Source organism: Anopheles gambiae, chromosome 2, assembly GCF_943734735.2.
Source record: "Anopheles gambiae chromosome 2, idAnoGambNW_F1_1, whole genome shotgun sequence".
Taxonomy (NCBI): domain Eukaryota; kingdom Metazoa; phylum Arthropoda; class Insecta; order Diptera; family Culicidae; genus Anopheles; species Anopheles gambiae.
In genome coordinates, this window is record NC_064601.1 from 98,508,180 (window position 1) to 98,524,987 (window position 16,808).

Here is a 16,808-nt window from a genome sequence, read left to right on the forward strand (position 1 = left end):
AGCGATCGCTCCAGCGCTCGGAATGGCTTTTTTGACTACCGCGCCTAACCTCCTCCTGTCGATGTGTTTTATCGCCTTCATATTAGTGCGCTGCCCTCTAGCAGGGTTGATCGAAGGTTTACTTTACTTTCGTCATGTTGCGTGTGTATTTTGCTGTATCGATGTTTGGCTGCCATGCAGACAGGGCAAAAAAGGTGGCAGTCGGTGTGTGATGCTGCTGCTCAAACTCCTCCCGCTATCCCCCCCGCCCATGCGGCCCAACGTTTCACCCCCAATCGGTAAAGCAGCAGACGCTTACGGTGGTTTTATGTTGCGCCATGCTCTCTCGGATCACTGACCGCCGTCGCCGTTGGCGGGTATCCTCGTTCTCATCGCTCATAATGTGTGGGTGCTTCGGTTTAATGGGTGGTCCTTCTTTTTGTTTTGCCACTGATGTGTACTACAGCGTGCACCAGCCAGCCAGCCAAATTGCTTCCCTTTTTCATGTGTGTCATTATGTTCGCTTATCGGCACCTGTTTTTTTTCGCTTTCTCTCTCGGTCTATTTGTAATGCCAAAATTCTGCCATAAAGATGATGATGGCATTGATCCCAAAACTCGTTAACTGTTAGAGTGTGTTTTTGTTCGGCTGGCTTCCCACGCTATCCTGCTGTATACTTAACGCAATGGGTGGAAAAATGGTGGAGCTTTTCTTTTTCCATGGCTGGGGTTTTTTTTTTTTTTGCTACAATCCTTTCTGGGAGATCGGACCGAATTTTGTGCTTCATCCATCAAACGCACTTGCCAGGGCTTTGTTCCGTCCTACGACGGGCACAAAACAGTACAACATCGCACGTTGAAAATTATGCTTTCCGAAGCGCTAGCGAACGATATAGGCCCGCGTATATCCGCACTAGATGTGCAAATATACATCCAAATCCCTGTGGGTAGCGACGAGCGAGAGCGTGTGTGCCACCCGGGAGGTGCATGTTAACAGGATTAGCTGTCCAATCGATAAAGAAACCTCTTCTCCCCTTCCAACGGAGAGCAGAACGGCGGCGGCTCCATGTAAGCATGAAAGCCGATAGCCTACAGGCGGCAGCATGATGCAACGCATTCGGGGGATTTTGCACCCGAAGGCCATTTTGGTGTGCCTGTGTCTCGGTGGCGTTGTGGATGACTGCTCGGTGTGTTCTGGTGGATTAGTGGGCACGCTCAGTGTGTGCAAGCAGCAATTGCCTTGCAGCAGCCGCGTGTTGCATCCCTCTGGGTGATGATGATGTATACGGCTAGCGTGTGCATCTTCCGGTATGGTTCCGGTTGGAGGCATGTTTTTTCATTCATCCGCCACCGGATTACAACGGAAAAACAAAGGAAACTGTGCGCGTCATGGGGAATGTGTGTCCCGGTCGAAGATGCTGTCATGCTGGGTCTTTTTTTCTGTTCGTTATATATCTCTCTCTCTCCCGCTCCCGTTGTATCCGCGTACGAATAATGCAACGCAGAATGTTTATGTCGTTCCGCTGAGATTACGTTACACGCGCGCGGGCGTTTCTGCTCTATCCGCGAACTGCTGCCGTACTTACAGCGCACGGATAAGCATCCTCCATCCACGAAAAAGGGAAAGAAATGATTTTCAGCTCGCGAAGAAGAAAAGCACTTTTTGCCGTGCCGTGGGTCCTATCTAAGCGACGAGGGATAAGAAAGAGAGAGAGAGAGAGAGAGTGGCTAAAATAAACGTGAAGCAAATTTGCGCTCTTCCCTGTGCAGCAGAGTAGGGCATTGTTGATCACGTACCGCGGACGGAACACCGGAAGGAAGCGTGTTCGGGCACAATTTAGGCGGTGTGTGCGTGCGGGGCAGTACCTTTGGGCGCTTATATCTTATTTCCCCGTGGTGTAGGAAGAATTATGCAGAGACTTTGCCGGTGTGTTCGGTTGTCGTTTGGTTTGCATTCATGACTCCCGGAGTTCCCGGGGGGTGATAGAACACGGAGTAAAACAGCTCAATAGTGCGTTCCCAGCGTGGTGTTTGACTCTTTACCAAGTTGACTAAGCAATCCGATGTTGACTGCTTTTTTTCTTTTGGTGTGCTTATCGGGTTTTTGATAATATGCTGCAGGGCAATCATTGGGTGCTGATAATTTGTGGAACCTTTTCTGGAGGGACGAAAGAGCTGTTCTGGAGAATGGAATGGATGTTTTGATTGATTAAAAATACCTGGTACAATTTGCGCGTTTTTCTGGGGGAGGTATTCAAATAGCGCTCTGGGGTCTTTATCATGTTGATAACGTTTGAAGACTGTTTTGGCTTAGGGACTGTAGTTCGAAGTATTTTATAGGCAGACAACGATGTCTAATGGCATAATGTAACACGATACATGGAGAAAACATTTCTCAAAAAGGGCTGACGCTAACTTCTGAATTTCGTGAGTTTAATTAACTGTTTTGCTTCTTGAGAAGGATGTTTTAATTCTCTTGGAATAATAAAATTCCACTAAAACATGAAAACCTATTACAGGTAATGGAAAGTATCCTTAAACCATTACCATTTCTAATGAAAGTTTTTTGAAGCAAATTAATACCCACCCACCCACTCTCAGAACTTAAACATCCCCGGTTGGTACTTCCAACGATCTATTTCCATACCCGAGACACACAGAGATTCGATGTTGTGCCTAACGCGCCCTATCCATTGCAGCTCGGCTTTTTTGCGCTTTTGAGTGGAGGGGATCTCTCGCTCAGCACTTTGAGCACCGCTAACGACACAACCATTAGAGGTTAATTCACGGGTTGCCAACGTGAGCGATCATCGTACTAACCGGGCTTACCGGCGCACGGTCAACTCCACTCCACTGTGTTGTGTCACTTATCGGGTGGGGCTAACCCGATGCTAATTTACTTCAATTCACAAAAAAACTCCCCTCTGGTCACCCTGACGTGTTTGGCAAAGAAAAGGGTTCCGGTGTGGGACTTGCACTCACACACCGGTCGGGAGATTCAGAGTAGTAGCTCAGTTTTTTTGTGTCGAGTGGGGGAGAGCACAGCAGCTTCATACACTTCACAGGAAGTGATGAATATTAATAAACCTCACTCAGTGTTGCTCACTCCACTTTACTCCGCCCCCCCCATTTGCTGCAGTTAGCGAGGATAGTGCCGCTATGAAGCGGCGAGGATGCTGTGAGTGTCGCTGCTGGTACCATTTTTCTGGCCAGTGCGCTCTAATGCAATAGAGCCGTGAAAATGAGGCAGCAGCGGGAATGCTTTTTCAGGTGAAACATCACCGTCATGATGGTGGTGATCCGTTTTGTTGCCCTGCGCTGCGTGTACACCTCCAGGCGGCAAGATGGTCAATTTACTTGGCGAGATGGAGGACTATTTATTTAGAGGATCTTTTTTGTTGCTGCCATTGCGCTGTCGCTTTTTCCAGCAGCAGCTCGTTCGGTAGATGGGTCTAGTCTTGCGCTAGAAATACCGTCCGCCGGTTGCTGGGTCTAGCTCGGTAGTGTGCAGTTGAGTTGTCTGAAGCGACGCCATAGGCAATCTGATTTCGCCAAACCTTGTGCAACCACCCTGCGCTAGCGCCACTGAAAGTGGAGAAGAAAACCATACCCGACACTAATTGACCGTTTGACTGGCCTGGCAGGAAAAGTAGAGCCTGCAACCAACGAATCTACCAAAGGCTCTACGTTGAGGGTGATCTGTCTGTCGAGTGGTCCGGAATTGAGGCGCTTTCTCGAACGAAAAATGAAGGTGTTACCGCTGTACTTGATTATGGTGTCGCATTTGCACTTCGGTTGGAATGGGTGGGGAGTGAACAGGGCCGAAGAAAAGCATATCTAGGTGCTTTTGGTGAGCTTTTCGCCGGCTTGCCCACCAGGCAAGCGGATACGGTTTTGAAGGTATAATAACAATGGAATGAGCTGCAATTAACACGTTCTATATGCATTTATTTCCGGAACCGAATTAACGACATGCTCATGCGGAAGTCTGTGCTCCAAGAAGTAATCGGCGTTGCAGTGCAGAAAACTGAAAAACTCTCTCACTGGTGGATTTATTTTTGCATGCTCCTCGTGTTCTCTGACGTTTGCAAATTACTTCCAAGAGCATCTCATGAATATCAACGAATGTTTTCTTTTTACTTCCGAACAATCAAATTCTTTATGCGCAGTGCTTGATTGCAGTTGTAGAACCTTGTTTTTGTCGGTGCTTCTCAATTAATTTTAAGTACTAAAAATGATGTAATTTTTATGTTATTTGAGTAGGAAAATGTATTTTGCTTCTACTACGTCTTATGCAGTTTCATTTGCCTGATGAATCGAAAGGGATTTGTCAGACGTGGCGGTTACGACGAATCGTCGTAAGATGTATATTTTTATTTGTATTTGTTTGTGTGAATTGTTTCCATTTGACATAATATATTATGAAAAACCATTTCCATTATGGACTTGTGATTATCGGCAATCGTCGTTCATTTGTTAATGTTTATGCGCATTTCAAGCTGTGAAATTATATCTTTAGTTGCCATTACACCGCATACTGCCGGAACGGCTCGGTGGTCTGTTCGATAGATGCGTTGACTCTTACAAGGTCGGACAGAATCGATTCCCAACTGGGCCGTCTCGTCTAGCAAGGACTTGGCCGTGTGATACTTTGTAATAAACTTCGGAGGGGTCTGTATAGGCTTTTGGTATATGACCGCGTAGCTCGTCAAACCGAACAGAAGACGTGGAAGAAGCACCACCATATTGCATAGATGTGCATATATAGAGAACATTTTATGAATAGTTTTATTCAATTAAATGTTGAATAGACCTTTTGAAAACAACATACTGATGTTGAATAAACAATTGAATCTAACGATTCAGCGTGTTGCAAGTATTTTGAAGCTAAAAAATTGAAAATATCGGATGAATGTATCACTTTCCACGATTGTTTAATCTGGCAGCGTAAATTATTACAATTTTTACGCAAAGTATTTGATTTGTTCGGCAACATGCGTTAGTTTCGTTTCATTAAATGGTTTCAGTATTGTATCACATGTTCATACAGACAACTTTCCCGCAAGATCATGCTAAAATTTCACTGCAAACCAAATTTTAACAAGTGAAACTGGGTTAATAATGATAGGGTTTGCATGTATTCCATTGTTTATGTAACAGCAAAACATACTGTAAAGTATAGTTTTGCTCGCATGCTATCAATAGCATCGATTGTTTGCTGTGGGAGGAAAATCAAATTAATTGCCTTTCCGGGAAATGGTTTTTATGTTGAAACCTTTTGTTCGTTTCGTTTGTTGGTTTCGTTTGTAACTCTATAAAAATAATCCAATTGGCTATTATATTCAAACACACTGTTCAAACGCATGCCATTCATGATTTATTTGATGTTCTCAATCCATTCCGGCGGCAACAGCATGCTCAATAAGATATGTTTGCATTCCAAACAAAATCGCATATTAAAATCAAAATGTGGTTATCTTCAACCATTCAAAGCAACACACAGCACCCCCGGTTCATATATTCCCCGTTTCTGTTTACGGTCCGATTTGGTGCGTAAAGCGTTTGACAAGACAAACGAGCCAGTCAAACCATCATGATCCCACGCCAAACAACAGGCGCGGGCTACACATTTCGTTCGCTGCTTGTTTTTCGTAACGTTTCGCAGTTGTGTGGCGCGTGCACACACACTGTAAGTGGCCTGTAAGTGGCCTGAATCGTAGCGTGTAACCCCACCGCGGTGTTGATTGATGATCGCGCTCGGGAAGCGAGAGAGTGTTTGTACTGCGAGGACAGCCAACTTTGACGTCGCCTGCCGCCTGTTGACGGGGTTGTGTAGCTGCAAATATAGTGATTGCATTTTACCATTCGAAAGGCAGTTTGAGTTTTGGTGGTACATTTACATTTGCCAAATCGTTCTAATTTACAAAACACAAATGTGTGTCGTTCACTTCACCCACAACTGATCAAGTGGAGTTTCACATAGGATTTCTGTTGTGCTTGGTTCCGAATGTGTGAGTGTCTGTCATCGTTTAAGTTTTACGTGAGTGGGCTGGTTTGGGTTTATTATAATACCATTAGCCCTAGAGGCTAGATGGCATCAAGCTTTAAGGGTTAGGTCCCTCGCAAACAAAACTGTGCTCTCGAGTACTTGTGTGCGCGGGGGCGTATAGGTGGATGTGATATTGTGCCACTAAACGACGGGGCAGGTTTGGGAAGTGTTTTAAAAGTTGAAAGAAAAGTTGAGCTTTCTTCCCACCCGCGCAAGGGGCACGTGGGTGTAGAACCACTCCACCAAAAAACGAAATCAAACGGGGGGAAAAAAGTCAACTTCCCTCAAGGTGAAATCGAAGGCTTCCCATCATCATCATCATCATCATCATTAGTGTGGTACACACCCACACGGTGTGGTAACGGAGTGAGCATCGGTACCATTGTTCAGCATATCGCCGGTGCGCTCCTCGAGCAAGCCTGCGCGTCGTTTTCCAATCGAAACGAGAGAAACACGTAATAGAATAGCATAGCCCATAGTTGTTCCTTTTTTCCTTCGCCGGTTTGCAACTCACCTGAGGGATGGATCGGTGACAGTGGCTGGAGTTTTTTTCTTCCTTCTTTTTCTGGTCGGCAATCTTCCCATCCCCATGCTGCCATGCCATGCGCCCACGCTGCACATCAAACTCTGACGTCCATCGCTCCATCTCGGTTTCGGCAGGGTTTAATGCTTTCCACGCGGCTGTGGTTGCATGTGTGACGTGATTTTTATTCAAAAGTCATCTTCACCCACCGCTTCCTAAGTGGGATGAAACAGAGAAGGGCGTTGCACTGTGGGGTTGGTGGTAAAATCGCGTCAAACGAAATCAGCATTAAATTGGAAAGAAAACAGGGGTTGGCAAAGAGGGAGTGGGATGAATCGATGAACATAATATGCTTATGTTCGGTGCTCCAGCTTTCGGGTTTGTCGTACGCGGCCAGTGACAGATTGAGCTTCGGTGTCCTGTGGTATCGGTGGGAAAAAATGGCCCTCACCTTAAACCGCCACCACCATCACCACCACCACTGTACACACCGTGCGGTACCCGGCAGGTGTAGATCAGACTGATGAATACGTTAAGTTGTGCAAGGTTTTGATTCCATGCTAGATACTCACACATACCGCACGAACATGATGGGATTCAGAATCAGCGTTAGATTCACGACCACCGGCACGAGTGAAATCAAGACCTGAGAACGACAACGACGGGGCGATGATGATGATGATGATATGACATCCAATCATACGCCAATCGAGCTTTTCCCGAAAATCCTTCTAGTGAGCGCGTCGTCGTCACCACGGCATCATCGCCGCTCCGATCGCTCAACCATTTTTCCACATTTGATCCGACCCGCGTTGCCGTCAAACGACGTGGTGGAGGAAAATTCGTGCACTTTTCTTTCGTTCTTTTTTTGTTGAACGCAGTCGATAGCGCTAGAAAGTCGTCGCAACGTCACTCCCGTATGCGTGACTTTATGGTAGTTCGGGACATACGTTTCCATACGTTCCCATGCCGGTGAGTAGCGCAGCGATTTGGGAGGAAAAAGTCCCGCACCGTCACCCACACACAAACACACATCCCATACGGCAGCAACACTCGAAATGGAATCCAAAGCTTAATCTCTTAGGCAAACAGTGTGCCTGTGTCTACCTTTGGTTTGTTGGAGAAGGTTTTTGTTCACCATTTTTTCCCTCCAATTGTACGGTAGGGTGGATATGTGGTTCTGATATGTGAATATATGTGAGTATGTCTAAAGAGGCAACAGAGTGTCACCTGCGGGAAACTGCGGGCGGAGAGAGGGACAGAGTGAATATACAAACAATAAGCTATCCAAATAAGTGAAACAAAACGACAGCGCGAAACACGCCACGGGACAGCTGCCAGAGCGTATCGTGGCGTTAAATTGTCGCTAATTAGGTGCTGATTAGTGAGCAATTACTACAGAAAACAGTCAGCCTGAAGAAGGCTGTGTTTTGGGGCTTTTGCCACCTTTGCACCACAAACATATGCGCAATGAGATGCAAATGAGATGGTGTGCCTGCTGTGAGATATGGCCATGCCATATGTTTGTAGAGATAATATTTTTCATCATTTTATAAAGTATACTGTGATAGTGTTTCATTAATTGGTTTCTAGTTTTTTTTCGCCGCTAAATCATTTAAATTATTTCAATGATTATTGTTTTAGACTCTCATAATAAGCGCTAATGATTTTGATTAGATGGTACGATTTGTTTAATTAACACTTTGATGGGCGCACCACTGTGGTATGATGAGGAAAACCATGTGTTTTCGATCCAAATAAAGGGTGGATGAAACTATGACATGTGAGGGTTTGAATAAGATAATAATTACTGAATTGTATGTTAAATGCATTTTAGTGAGTCCAAAAAATCTAAAACTAGAGCTTCTTGAATCTGCAAAGATGTTTAGAAAGATGAAGATTTCATGAAATTAGCAGAAAAAGATGAATATAAATAATCAAAAAGTGTAAATGCTTGCAATGCTCGGAGTTATTAAATTCTGCTGTCATGTTTCAAAAAATAAGTGAAACGATTGAATTTTTTTGCAAAGATTCGAAATAATGAGAAACTCATGGACAAATAAGCTTACTTATTTGCTGTATTTATTGGACTTCTTGCTATTCAACCGATGTATGACTTGGTGGTCTAATGGTAGTCGCGATGGCTTCTGGTAAGAAAGAATGTGGTTAGATTCCCATTCGAATCCTTCATCCAGTATTCAATAAATTCATTATTATGTGGTAACATTAATGTCTAGGAGTAATTTAGTGCTTTTAAGGCCCACATAACCATATAGATTACAATTTATTGAAAAAGAAGAAGAAGAAGAAGAAGAAGAAGAGCATAGAACCAAAACAACAACTCAAAATTAAATCATTATTCATCCCAGTCCGCGGTAGATACGTTTCAATCTGTCCTACCAACAAGAGAGAGACTACGAAACGCCCCGACCGACCATTCATGCTGTCAAAAATCTCACTCAAAAATCTTCTTGATAGCATCGGTCAACACATTTTTAAAGAGCGCATCACACACCCAATAGAACTGCCTTTAAAGAGACCATCACAAACTGCCCAAATCGTTATCGTAAAATAATAAACTGCCGACAACAACAAAAAAAAAACCTCTTCCAAATGAAGAATGCGGGACACGCTACGACGCCTACGAAACAAAAAAACGGTCGAAAAAAGAAGCTTTGCGTAGGAGAGCGTCTGGTCGCGCGCGCATTCCTTTCTACCACCAGCTATGCTTTGCCTTTCTCCCTTCGAGTGCGCGCCCTGCAGGATTCAGGCTGTGTGTCGAGTTGCTTTTGTTGTTTCGGGGGCGCGAAGGCAACAAATGGTACCCCAACGCTTTCCAAACCCAACTGCATGTATAGAGAATATAAACAACAAAAGCCGTCGTCCACGCTATAAAAAGCAACCAACTCAAAAACAATTTTATGATATCACGTTTCACGGGAAACGACGCTCGACTCTCGAGAAGAATCGTCATCGCGGTCGTCCACGCTGTTGCTGTCGCCATCTTCACGTTTAGCATTTATGCCGAATTTTTCGAATGAGCGCCGCTGTGTTATGATGCTGCTAGCCGGCAAAGACACGCGCGTGCTGCTCCTGACCCGCCGGCACGCAGCAGCAGATCGAACGACGACGACGACCGGCACGAGTGGATCATTATTACCATGACGCTCGTTCTTTATGATGTGGAGTGTTTGGAGTTTGCCGTTTTCCGGACTGCTGCGGACTGGTGCGAGCGGTAACGGAACGTGTCGCCGCCCTCTTATTGCACGTGGGACTGACTGGCAGCCCCAAACCAATAATTAACCGAAGAGGCTGCGCCACCTTCTTAGCCTTGGTGCGGGAAGGAGAGGTCGGAACCATGTCAACCAGCAGGCAGCGTCCTAAGGCAGCTCCCTCCGCAAGCAAGATCTTCTCTAGCCGTGGGTGGGAAGCAGGAGAAGCTCGAGCACAACCACCAAGGGCCATAAACTCCCTACAGAGACACTCGAGAGCCATCTTATGGTCAGGATATCATCTGGAAAATGAAGCGATTGCTTGATGAAGTGTCCTTAATCATGGTCGCGGGCGATGGTACCAACCCGAGGCAATGGGGTTTGGAATGGGTCAACGTTTTGAGGCCTCCGTCGCCCACGGACCAGCTTGGCTGAGCTTGGTAACCGAGGGTGGAGGAGGCGGTGGTGACTTTGATTCGAAATAGATTAGCAATCATTCGGTTTAATTTGTGTGAAGTTGGGAACTCCGGCGCGAGCGGGCTGGGGTGCAGTAGTCGAACATCGTCGGCGTGCTAATTTAATGTAGTGGCAGGCATTTATCATAATTATCCTTACCCATATGGTTGGGGAAGCAGCTGTTACACGGGGTGGGCTGTATGCCCTGCCCTGTGGAATGGAGAATTTATCGACCGCCTCGATCACTACTGGGTTTGACATCATTATTTGCCTTCCCAAATGCTCTAGCTAATCAGCTAAACAGATAACCCACTCTCGGTCTCGGCCCGAGAGTGTGGACGGACGCCGTAAGTGGTGCGTTCCTTCTGGTTCCTGTGCTGCAAGCGCGGGCCTGTGGCCGGTGGCGGTGATTAGACTGGACCGGTTTGCCGCCTGGCTGGGTTGTTAGTGGGGGAAAATCGAACCACACTAACTGGCTTTGATGGCGGAATGAAGTGATAATGCTTGGATTGAATTTATGGTGAAAGGAGGATTTGGTCCGCATGCCGCCTCTCGAATGTCACCAGCAGACATTGAAAGCCGTCGCAGGTGATTGCATTTGACTTTGATCAAAGCTAATCAAATTTTGTAAGTGGTAGATATAGCATATATTAGGTCACACGTTTTACACTTAAATTTAATTATAAAAAAGAATATATTCCCATTTTTAACATTTTTTGAATCAAATTCTTACTCGAAAAAATAACTTTTTATGTCAATAATCCTAAATAATTCATACAAATATAATTAAATTCTAGCAACCAAAGTTATTTCGTGCACTGTAACCTCGTGGATTAACCTTTTATTTATGGTTGCATTATTAAACATTATGGAAAATCCTTATCAAAAATTAAGAAGGATTTGCTTGCATAAAAGTAAATTTAGAAGTTCTTTATTTAGTTGAATTCATAGTAACAAAACATGTAGAGCCTATTCAAAATTGAAAAAAACGACGCATACCAATCCGTATGCTGTATTATTTCCTTACGTCACATTACTAAACCGAACCAAAGTACATCATGTTTTGCTTTTCCCACACAACAAATTCTATTCCCTCCCTTGCCTTCGCTCATCTAATTGTCGTACACGCACAACGGCATTGCCTCGCCCCCGCCGCGTCAACCGTGCTGCTCGTTTCAAACAAACAACAAAAAATCCATCAACGCTGATGAGATCCTTCCGCTGCCGCCGTGCACACGGCTCTGGGGCTTGCCTGCATTGTCAAGTGGTTCGTAGTGATTATTTTAATTCTCCCTCGCCTGCGTTTATATTTGCATTCGTCGCTTGGTACACTTGAAGTGTGACGGTCGTCATTGCTTCATTTTGCTAATACACACACACATATGCACCGGTTAGCAGCATAAAGATGGGTTCTTGCTAAACATTAAAATACTCCCTCGAAAAGGGTGGATATGATGGACGAAGGACGGGACAGAAACGGTTGTACCATCGAGGGGAGCTGTCAAAAAAATTGTACGACTGGTGGGAACGAAATGTTTTTCCTTGCGCGCTCTATTTACTTCCACTTGGACGTCCTGCTGGTACACATTCGTTTGGTTTGCCCTTTCGCGAACGCGGCGCAGTAAGTTCTCTCGCACCTCCTCCCCCCTCCCCCCCCCCCCAACATGACTGAAAATCCTCTTTTGTGCATAATGTTCGTCAAACACTGCCCACTTTTTCACTCCCCCCCCCCTTAGTCATCGGGGCTGGCAGAAAAGGTTCCCAATCAAATCGGCAAACAGCGTATGTCACACGTAGAGTCGCAAGAACGTGGGGAATACGGTAACAGCTGCAGTAAACCCAATGCGCGTATATGCCTGCAATATGCTGTCGCCCGAATGGCACTGGTTGGTCGGGAAGGGCCAGCGCATGGCAGCATTCTACAATCCTTTGCTCAAATAGTGCTCAATGATGAGTGAAGTACAAAAGTAAATCATGAAGATTGGATTTCATTTATGAGGCCATATTTATCCCCCCCTTCTCCACATTTCGTTCCACAGCGCCAATCCGTTTCCATACCGAGAGCGCACTGGAAGCTCCACAGCACTCAACTGGAATGACAATTCTTTTCGCTTTTTTTACACTTTTTATGACTCTTCTAGCCTAGCTTGCTCTTCACTCTCCATCCACCCCTTTCAGGTCAAATCGGTATCGAACAAATCTTTCCAGCGAGAAAGCATTTCCTTACATGCAGCTCGTTTCGTGTGGTGCATTTGCGGATGTACTTGCGCTGCGCCGTGGTGCAAAATGGCACGCGGCATATCTCGTGCGCTATTTCTTGTCGCTATTAAACTGTATTACTGTATTACCCGTGTGAGGGGTGGGATATTTGCTGTGATTTTTTTTTCTCGTAGTTTTCTTTGTAAAATGTCACAACATTTATAAATCCGATAGCGATAGAATCTGGGGACGGTAACAATCTTGACGCTTTTTTACGACCGTATAGCAGCTGCAACGTGGTGAATCATTCGTTTTGTAGTAGGATCCGTTTAACGTTTCGTTTGTACTGGATGTGTACTGGTACATTGTTGCGAGCAGAGCAAGATGAGTATCGTTGGTTGTTTTAGCCTTATTTAAGTTTCTTTTCAAGCCAGTTTTTTTCATTGATATCATAAGCAATCTGTTGATATATATTTAGTCAAACAATTATGTATTGTGTATTCTGAAAGAAGTGACAAGTTCCAATACTGTTTACTAATAAAATATGTTTTATAGTTTATCTTTACAAAGTTTAACTTTTATTCATTCCTTTCGTAATGTATTTGCATTACATTATCTATAAATGGCGGTTAATTTTAAAAAGCTTGTGTAATGTTGCAAAGTATTGTAATAAAACCAGAGGAAATTAAATAACTATTGCGATGATACAGGTTTATAATTTGAGATATTGAGAAATTATGGCTTAGATAAAACATTGACTTTATTTGATCAACTTTATTGTTAATTCAATCATGTTAAAATAAATTAATTGTTAATTCAGTTGAAACCTAAAGAGCAAAAACCATTAAACACTAAAGTCCTCTCAATTTTAAACTACTTTAAACTTGAACCATTTACCTACTATTCTGAAAAGGACGGAATGGAATATTTGCTTCTCAGTGTATTTTTTTTTATTTTTTTTTATTTTTTTTAATCGCCGTGTCGTGGAATGCTTCATGTTTAAAGTTGTTCTACTCATCTTTTTACATCACTCTGCTATATCTACTTTTACGATCACGTCCACATTCATTTATACAGTCTCGTGTAAAGTGTCCTTGTTTCGTAATAACACTGAAGAGGGTGTTTTTTGTTGTTTGCCGTTGCATAAATCCGTTCCATCCCCGTACAAATGCTAGAAATGCCTCGTCCTTTTTTTATGAGTGAGAAGAATAGTTTTTTTTTTTCGCTTATACGTGGAACATGTAATTTCACTTTTTTGCAGCTATTTAGCTCATTCAAACACGAGCGGACTGTGTGCTGTAGCACACTTAAAGCCTCGAACACCATGCTCGTGAAGAACGTACGACAAGGCGACCGCAGAGAGGCGCTTTCGCTGACGTTGCTTGCAAGGCTGTGGCCTTCCTTGAGTGTGGAGAACGCTTCTATCGCGGCGCTATCGTGGTGTAGTGCGGGTAGCGAATGATAGCGAGAAAACCTGTTGGTTGAGAGTGTCATTTTTTTAACGATAACAACCAGATCTGATGGTTAGAGCTGCCAACGGGTTTGTTAAAGCATCCAGCATTGCTCGAATGTCTGCGTGAGTCTCGTGTGATATGTTGGGGATTATGTGGGAGTGTGTTTTTCTCTTCTCCACTCTTCTTTATTTCATCATTTTATCTCGTTCGTTAGGAATGCGGGACGTACTCAAACAGTAATTTGACGTATCAAATTATAATTATGGTGGGTGCAGGTTTGCTCTGTGGATTAAGATATAAACCCGCATGTGACATTTTAAGAGCAGCGAATAATGCGCAAAAGCTGTAATGTGCACATCGATTGGAGCAATGTAGCAGAATATTGCCAAGAAGGATCCAAGTTAAAAGATGATGTGAAATCCTGTGTTTTTTATATCTTGATTTCACAAACATGTTTGACGTTAAACAATAAGCTGATCGTGGATAGACGCATTTTATTGCTCTCCATTTCTAAGCTGCATACCGGTTATGCCTTGCGTGAACTCCTCTGCCTAATTTCAGAAGTGATAGAGAATTTGCATACGCGTGACGATTCAGTCGAGCTCCAGCTTGCGGAAGCTACCGACTGCTCCACCTTCAATGTCGTCCAGCATGGCGTGCCGCGAGTATGGTTCATTATGGTCAAGGTCGATCTCCATCTCGTCCAGCGCAAGCATCCGATCGCGGTAGCGCTCACACCGCTCGCGGAACGCACGCATATGTTCCGTCTTTGGTTCTTTGCCTCCGTGCTCCTTCGGCAGCAAGCTCCGATCGATCTTTTCTGCCAGTTCATCGTAATCGCGAGACAACTGAAAAGGAATCAAAGCAATACTTTCTGGTAATCCCAAACACTTGGAACACTTTCACACATCACAATGCAAAAAACCACTTACGCTGCAACGGTTGCGAATCTTTTCGTTCAGAAATCCCAGCATTCCGTTCACAATCCACAGCGCGCCGGCCGGCACGTTGACGGCGTGCAGTGCCTTGCAGCGGATCGGTACCGCATTGTTGACGTAATGGGCCACCTGCCGCAACACGCTCAGCGACACCACGCTATGGTGGGCGAGCTGCACGTGCTGCATGTCAAAGATGACCACCGCGCCGGCACACTGGGCCAGCACATCCTCCCCGTACGCCTCGAGCCACAGTGCGTGCATACGGTTGCTGTGGTCCACCGTGTACCGCTTCGGGTCCAGCAGACCCCAGTCGCACAGCGCCATCAGACATCCGTCCGCGTCGCGCTCCTTCAGCGCGTACAGGAACCCGATGTCGGCCAGGTCGGCCAGCTCCGGGTCGCGGATGTCCAGCCGCTGGAACCAGCTGGGATGCAGCGTACGGGCGGCCAGATATCGCTCGAGCGTTTGGGACGCCGCCAGGAAGGAGTGTTTCTTGGCGCGCAGAAACCGCAACAGAAAGCGTGCATCCGTGCGGCACCGCCGGATGTGCGGATGCTTGGCGATCCAGTCGCGCAGCAGGGCTAAGTTTTGCTTCACCATCGAACCATCCTCGCGAAGCGTCTCGAGCGTTTTGCCGATGGTGGCCGGACCTTCCGGTTGCTCGTGGTCGTCGTCGTACACTTCGGGCACCTTCTCCAGACACGGTATCGGCAGCGGATTGGGCGTCATCGTGTTTGCCGGAGACCAAGAGAGACCCGTACGGTTAGCACTGCGGAGTTGCACTAAGAGTGGATTTGCATGGGACTTCGGCTTAATATGGGTTTTTGGAGCTAACCACATGTATATAGGGAGGAATAGGAGGAGATGGTTGAGTGATAGTTAAAAGCATGGTCACTGACGTAGTTTAAGAAGGTAAAGAGCTGGTGAGGTTTTTGTGGTTGAGAAATTTGGAAAAGATGTTGGATTTCCCTTTCGTATGTGAGAGAAGCAACGTTAAAAAAACAATGCACATAAACTCTTAACAACGTAATGTGTGCAAGTAATGTAGACGTTGCCTAGAGGTCTTAACTTTTTGTTTCGTTACGTTAAAAAAACGCGTCTTTTCTACAGCTGAGATGCCGTGTGACGTATAAACTTCAAGCAATGAAATAGTTGTGTTGTCATTGGAGTGTCCCCATGAGCGTTCAAGTACGTGACAAACACAACACTTGGTGACTGGGATTGAACTTGAACTTGAACTAGTTTTTCGTAGTTGTGTCGTTGGTGATGCTGGTGATGTTATTAATTCAGAGGTCTGGTACAAGGGATCTCCCAACTGTCCTATCTGTCGTATATCTTTAAGAACTTGCAATGCTAGGTTGTACGTCAGGTAACTGAAATGACTTTCACGACAGTTTAAGTTAAAGCAAGGCGCATTTTCACTACTGTTTGACGTATATGATAGTCCAAATATCATTTCGAATAGCTTCCATACGGGTCTCAGGAGGGTTCTATACTTTTAGTTAAAGCTCTTGTTTTAAAATTCCTTGTTCCTCTAGAAACATTCGGTTGATACGTAACGTATAACACCGCATTATGCGGTGTGGGGTAATGGATCGATGACTTCAACATGGAATTTCCATTTACGAGTTTGCTTTCCATAAATCAGAAAAGTGCACTACTACACAAGTGTTGTCTGTATTTAAGCATTAATTGGCTAGGCAGGATGTAGCGTCTGATAACATTGGAGAGCGTAAAAATATACGACCTTAAAAGGTTGTCATATAAAACTTACTGTACCAGTGCATGTACCAGCATAATTCGTTGTCCCTCGGTAAACAGTTCTTTCCATCTTTCCCCAGCAACCACGAAAGAGGATATACGAGTTCCTTGGGACGAATTTTCTAGCATGTGACTATTGCGTTTTCGGTACTCCAAGCACTGGCGCAGTACCAAGGAACCGTTGCCTGTTCTGCTGTACTATCCACAGGCTTTCCCGTCCAGGGTTAACACACTCTTG

At 45.0% G+C, this 16,808-nt stretch overlaps 2 protein-coding genes across 9 annotated transcripts in view; one reads left to right on the top strand and one right to left on the bottom strand.

The window, feature by feature from the left end:
• Positions 1-16,808, top strand: part of LOC1276942 (bifunctional heparan sulfate N-deacetylase/N-sulfotransferase) — a 178,792-nt gene that overhangs the window by 17,856 nt on the left and 144,128 nt on the right. The window lies entirely within an intron of this gene.
• LOC1276941 (alpha-tocopherol transfer protein-like) lies at positions 14,346-15,630 on the bottom strand. Its single transcript, XM_316351.5, has 2 exons — positions 14,804-15,630; positions 14,346-14,719 (listed from the first exon to the last, which is right to left on the bottom strand). Exons 1-2 carry the CDS (start codon positions 15,536-15,538, stop codon positions 14,465-14,467), a joined length of 990 nt encoding a protein of 329 aa, XP_316351.4. The 5' UTR covers positions 15,539-15,630; the 3' UTR covers positions 14,346-14,464.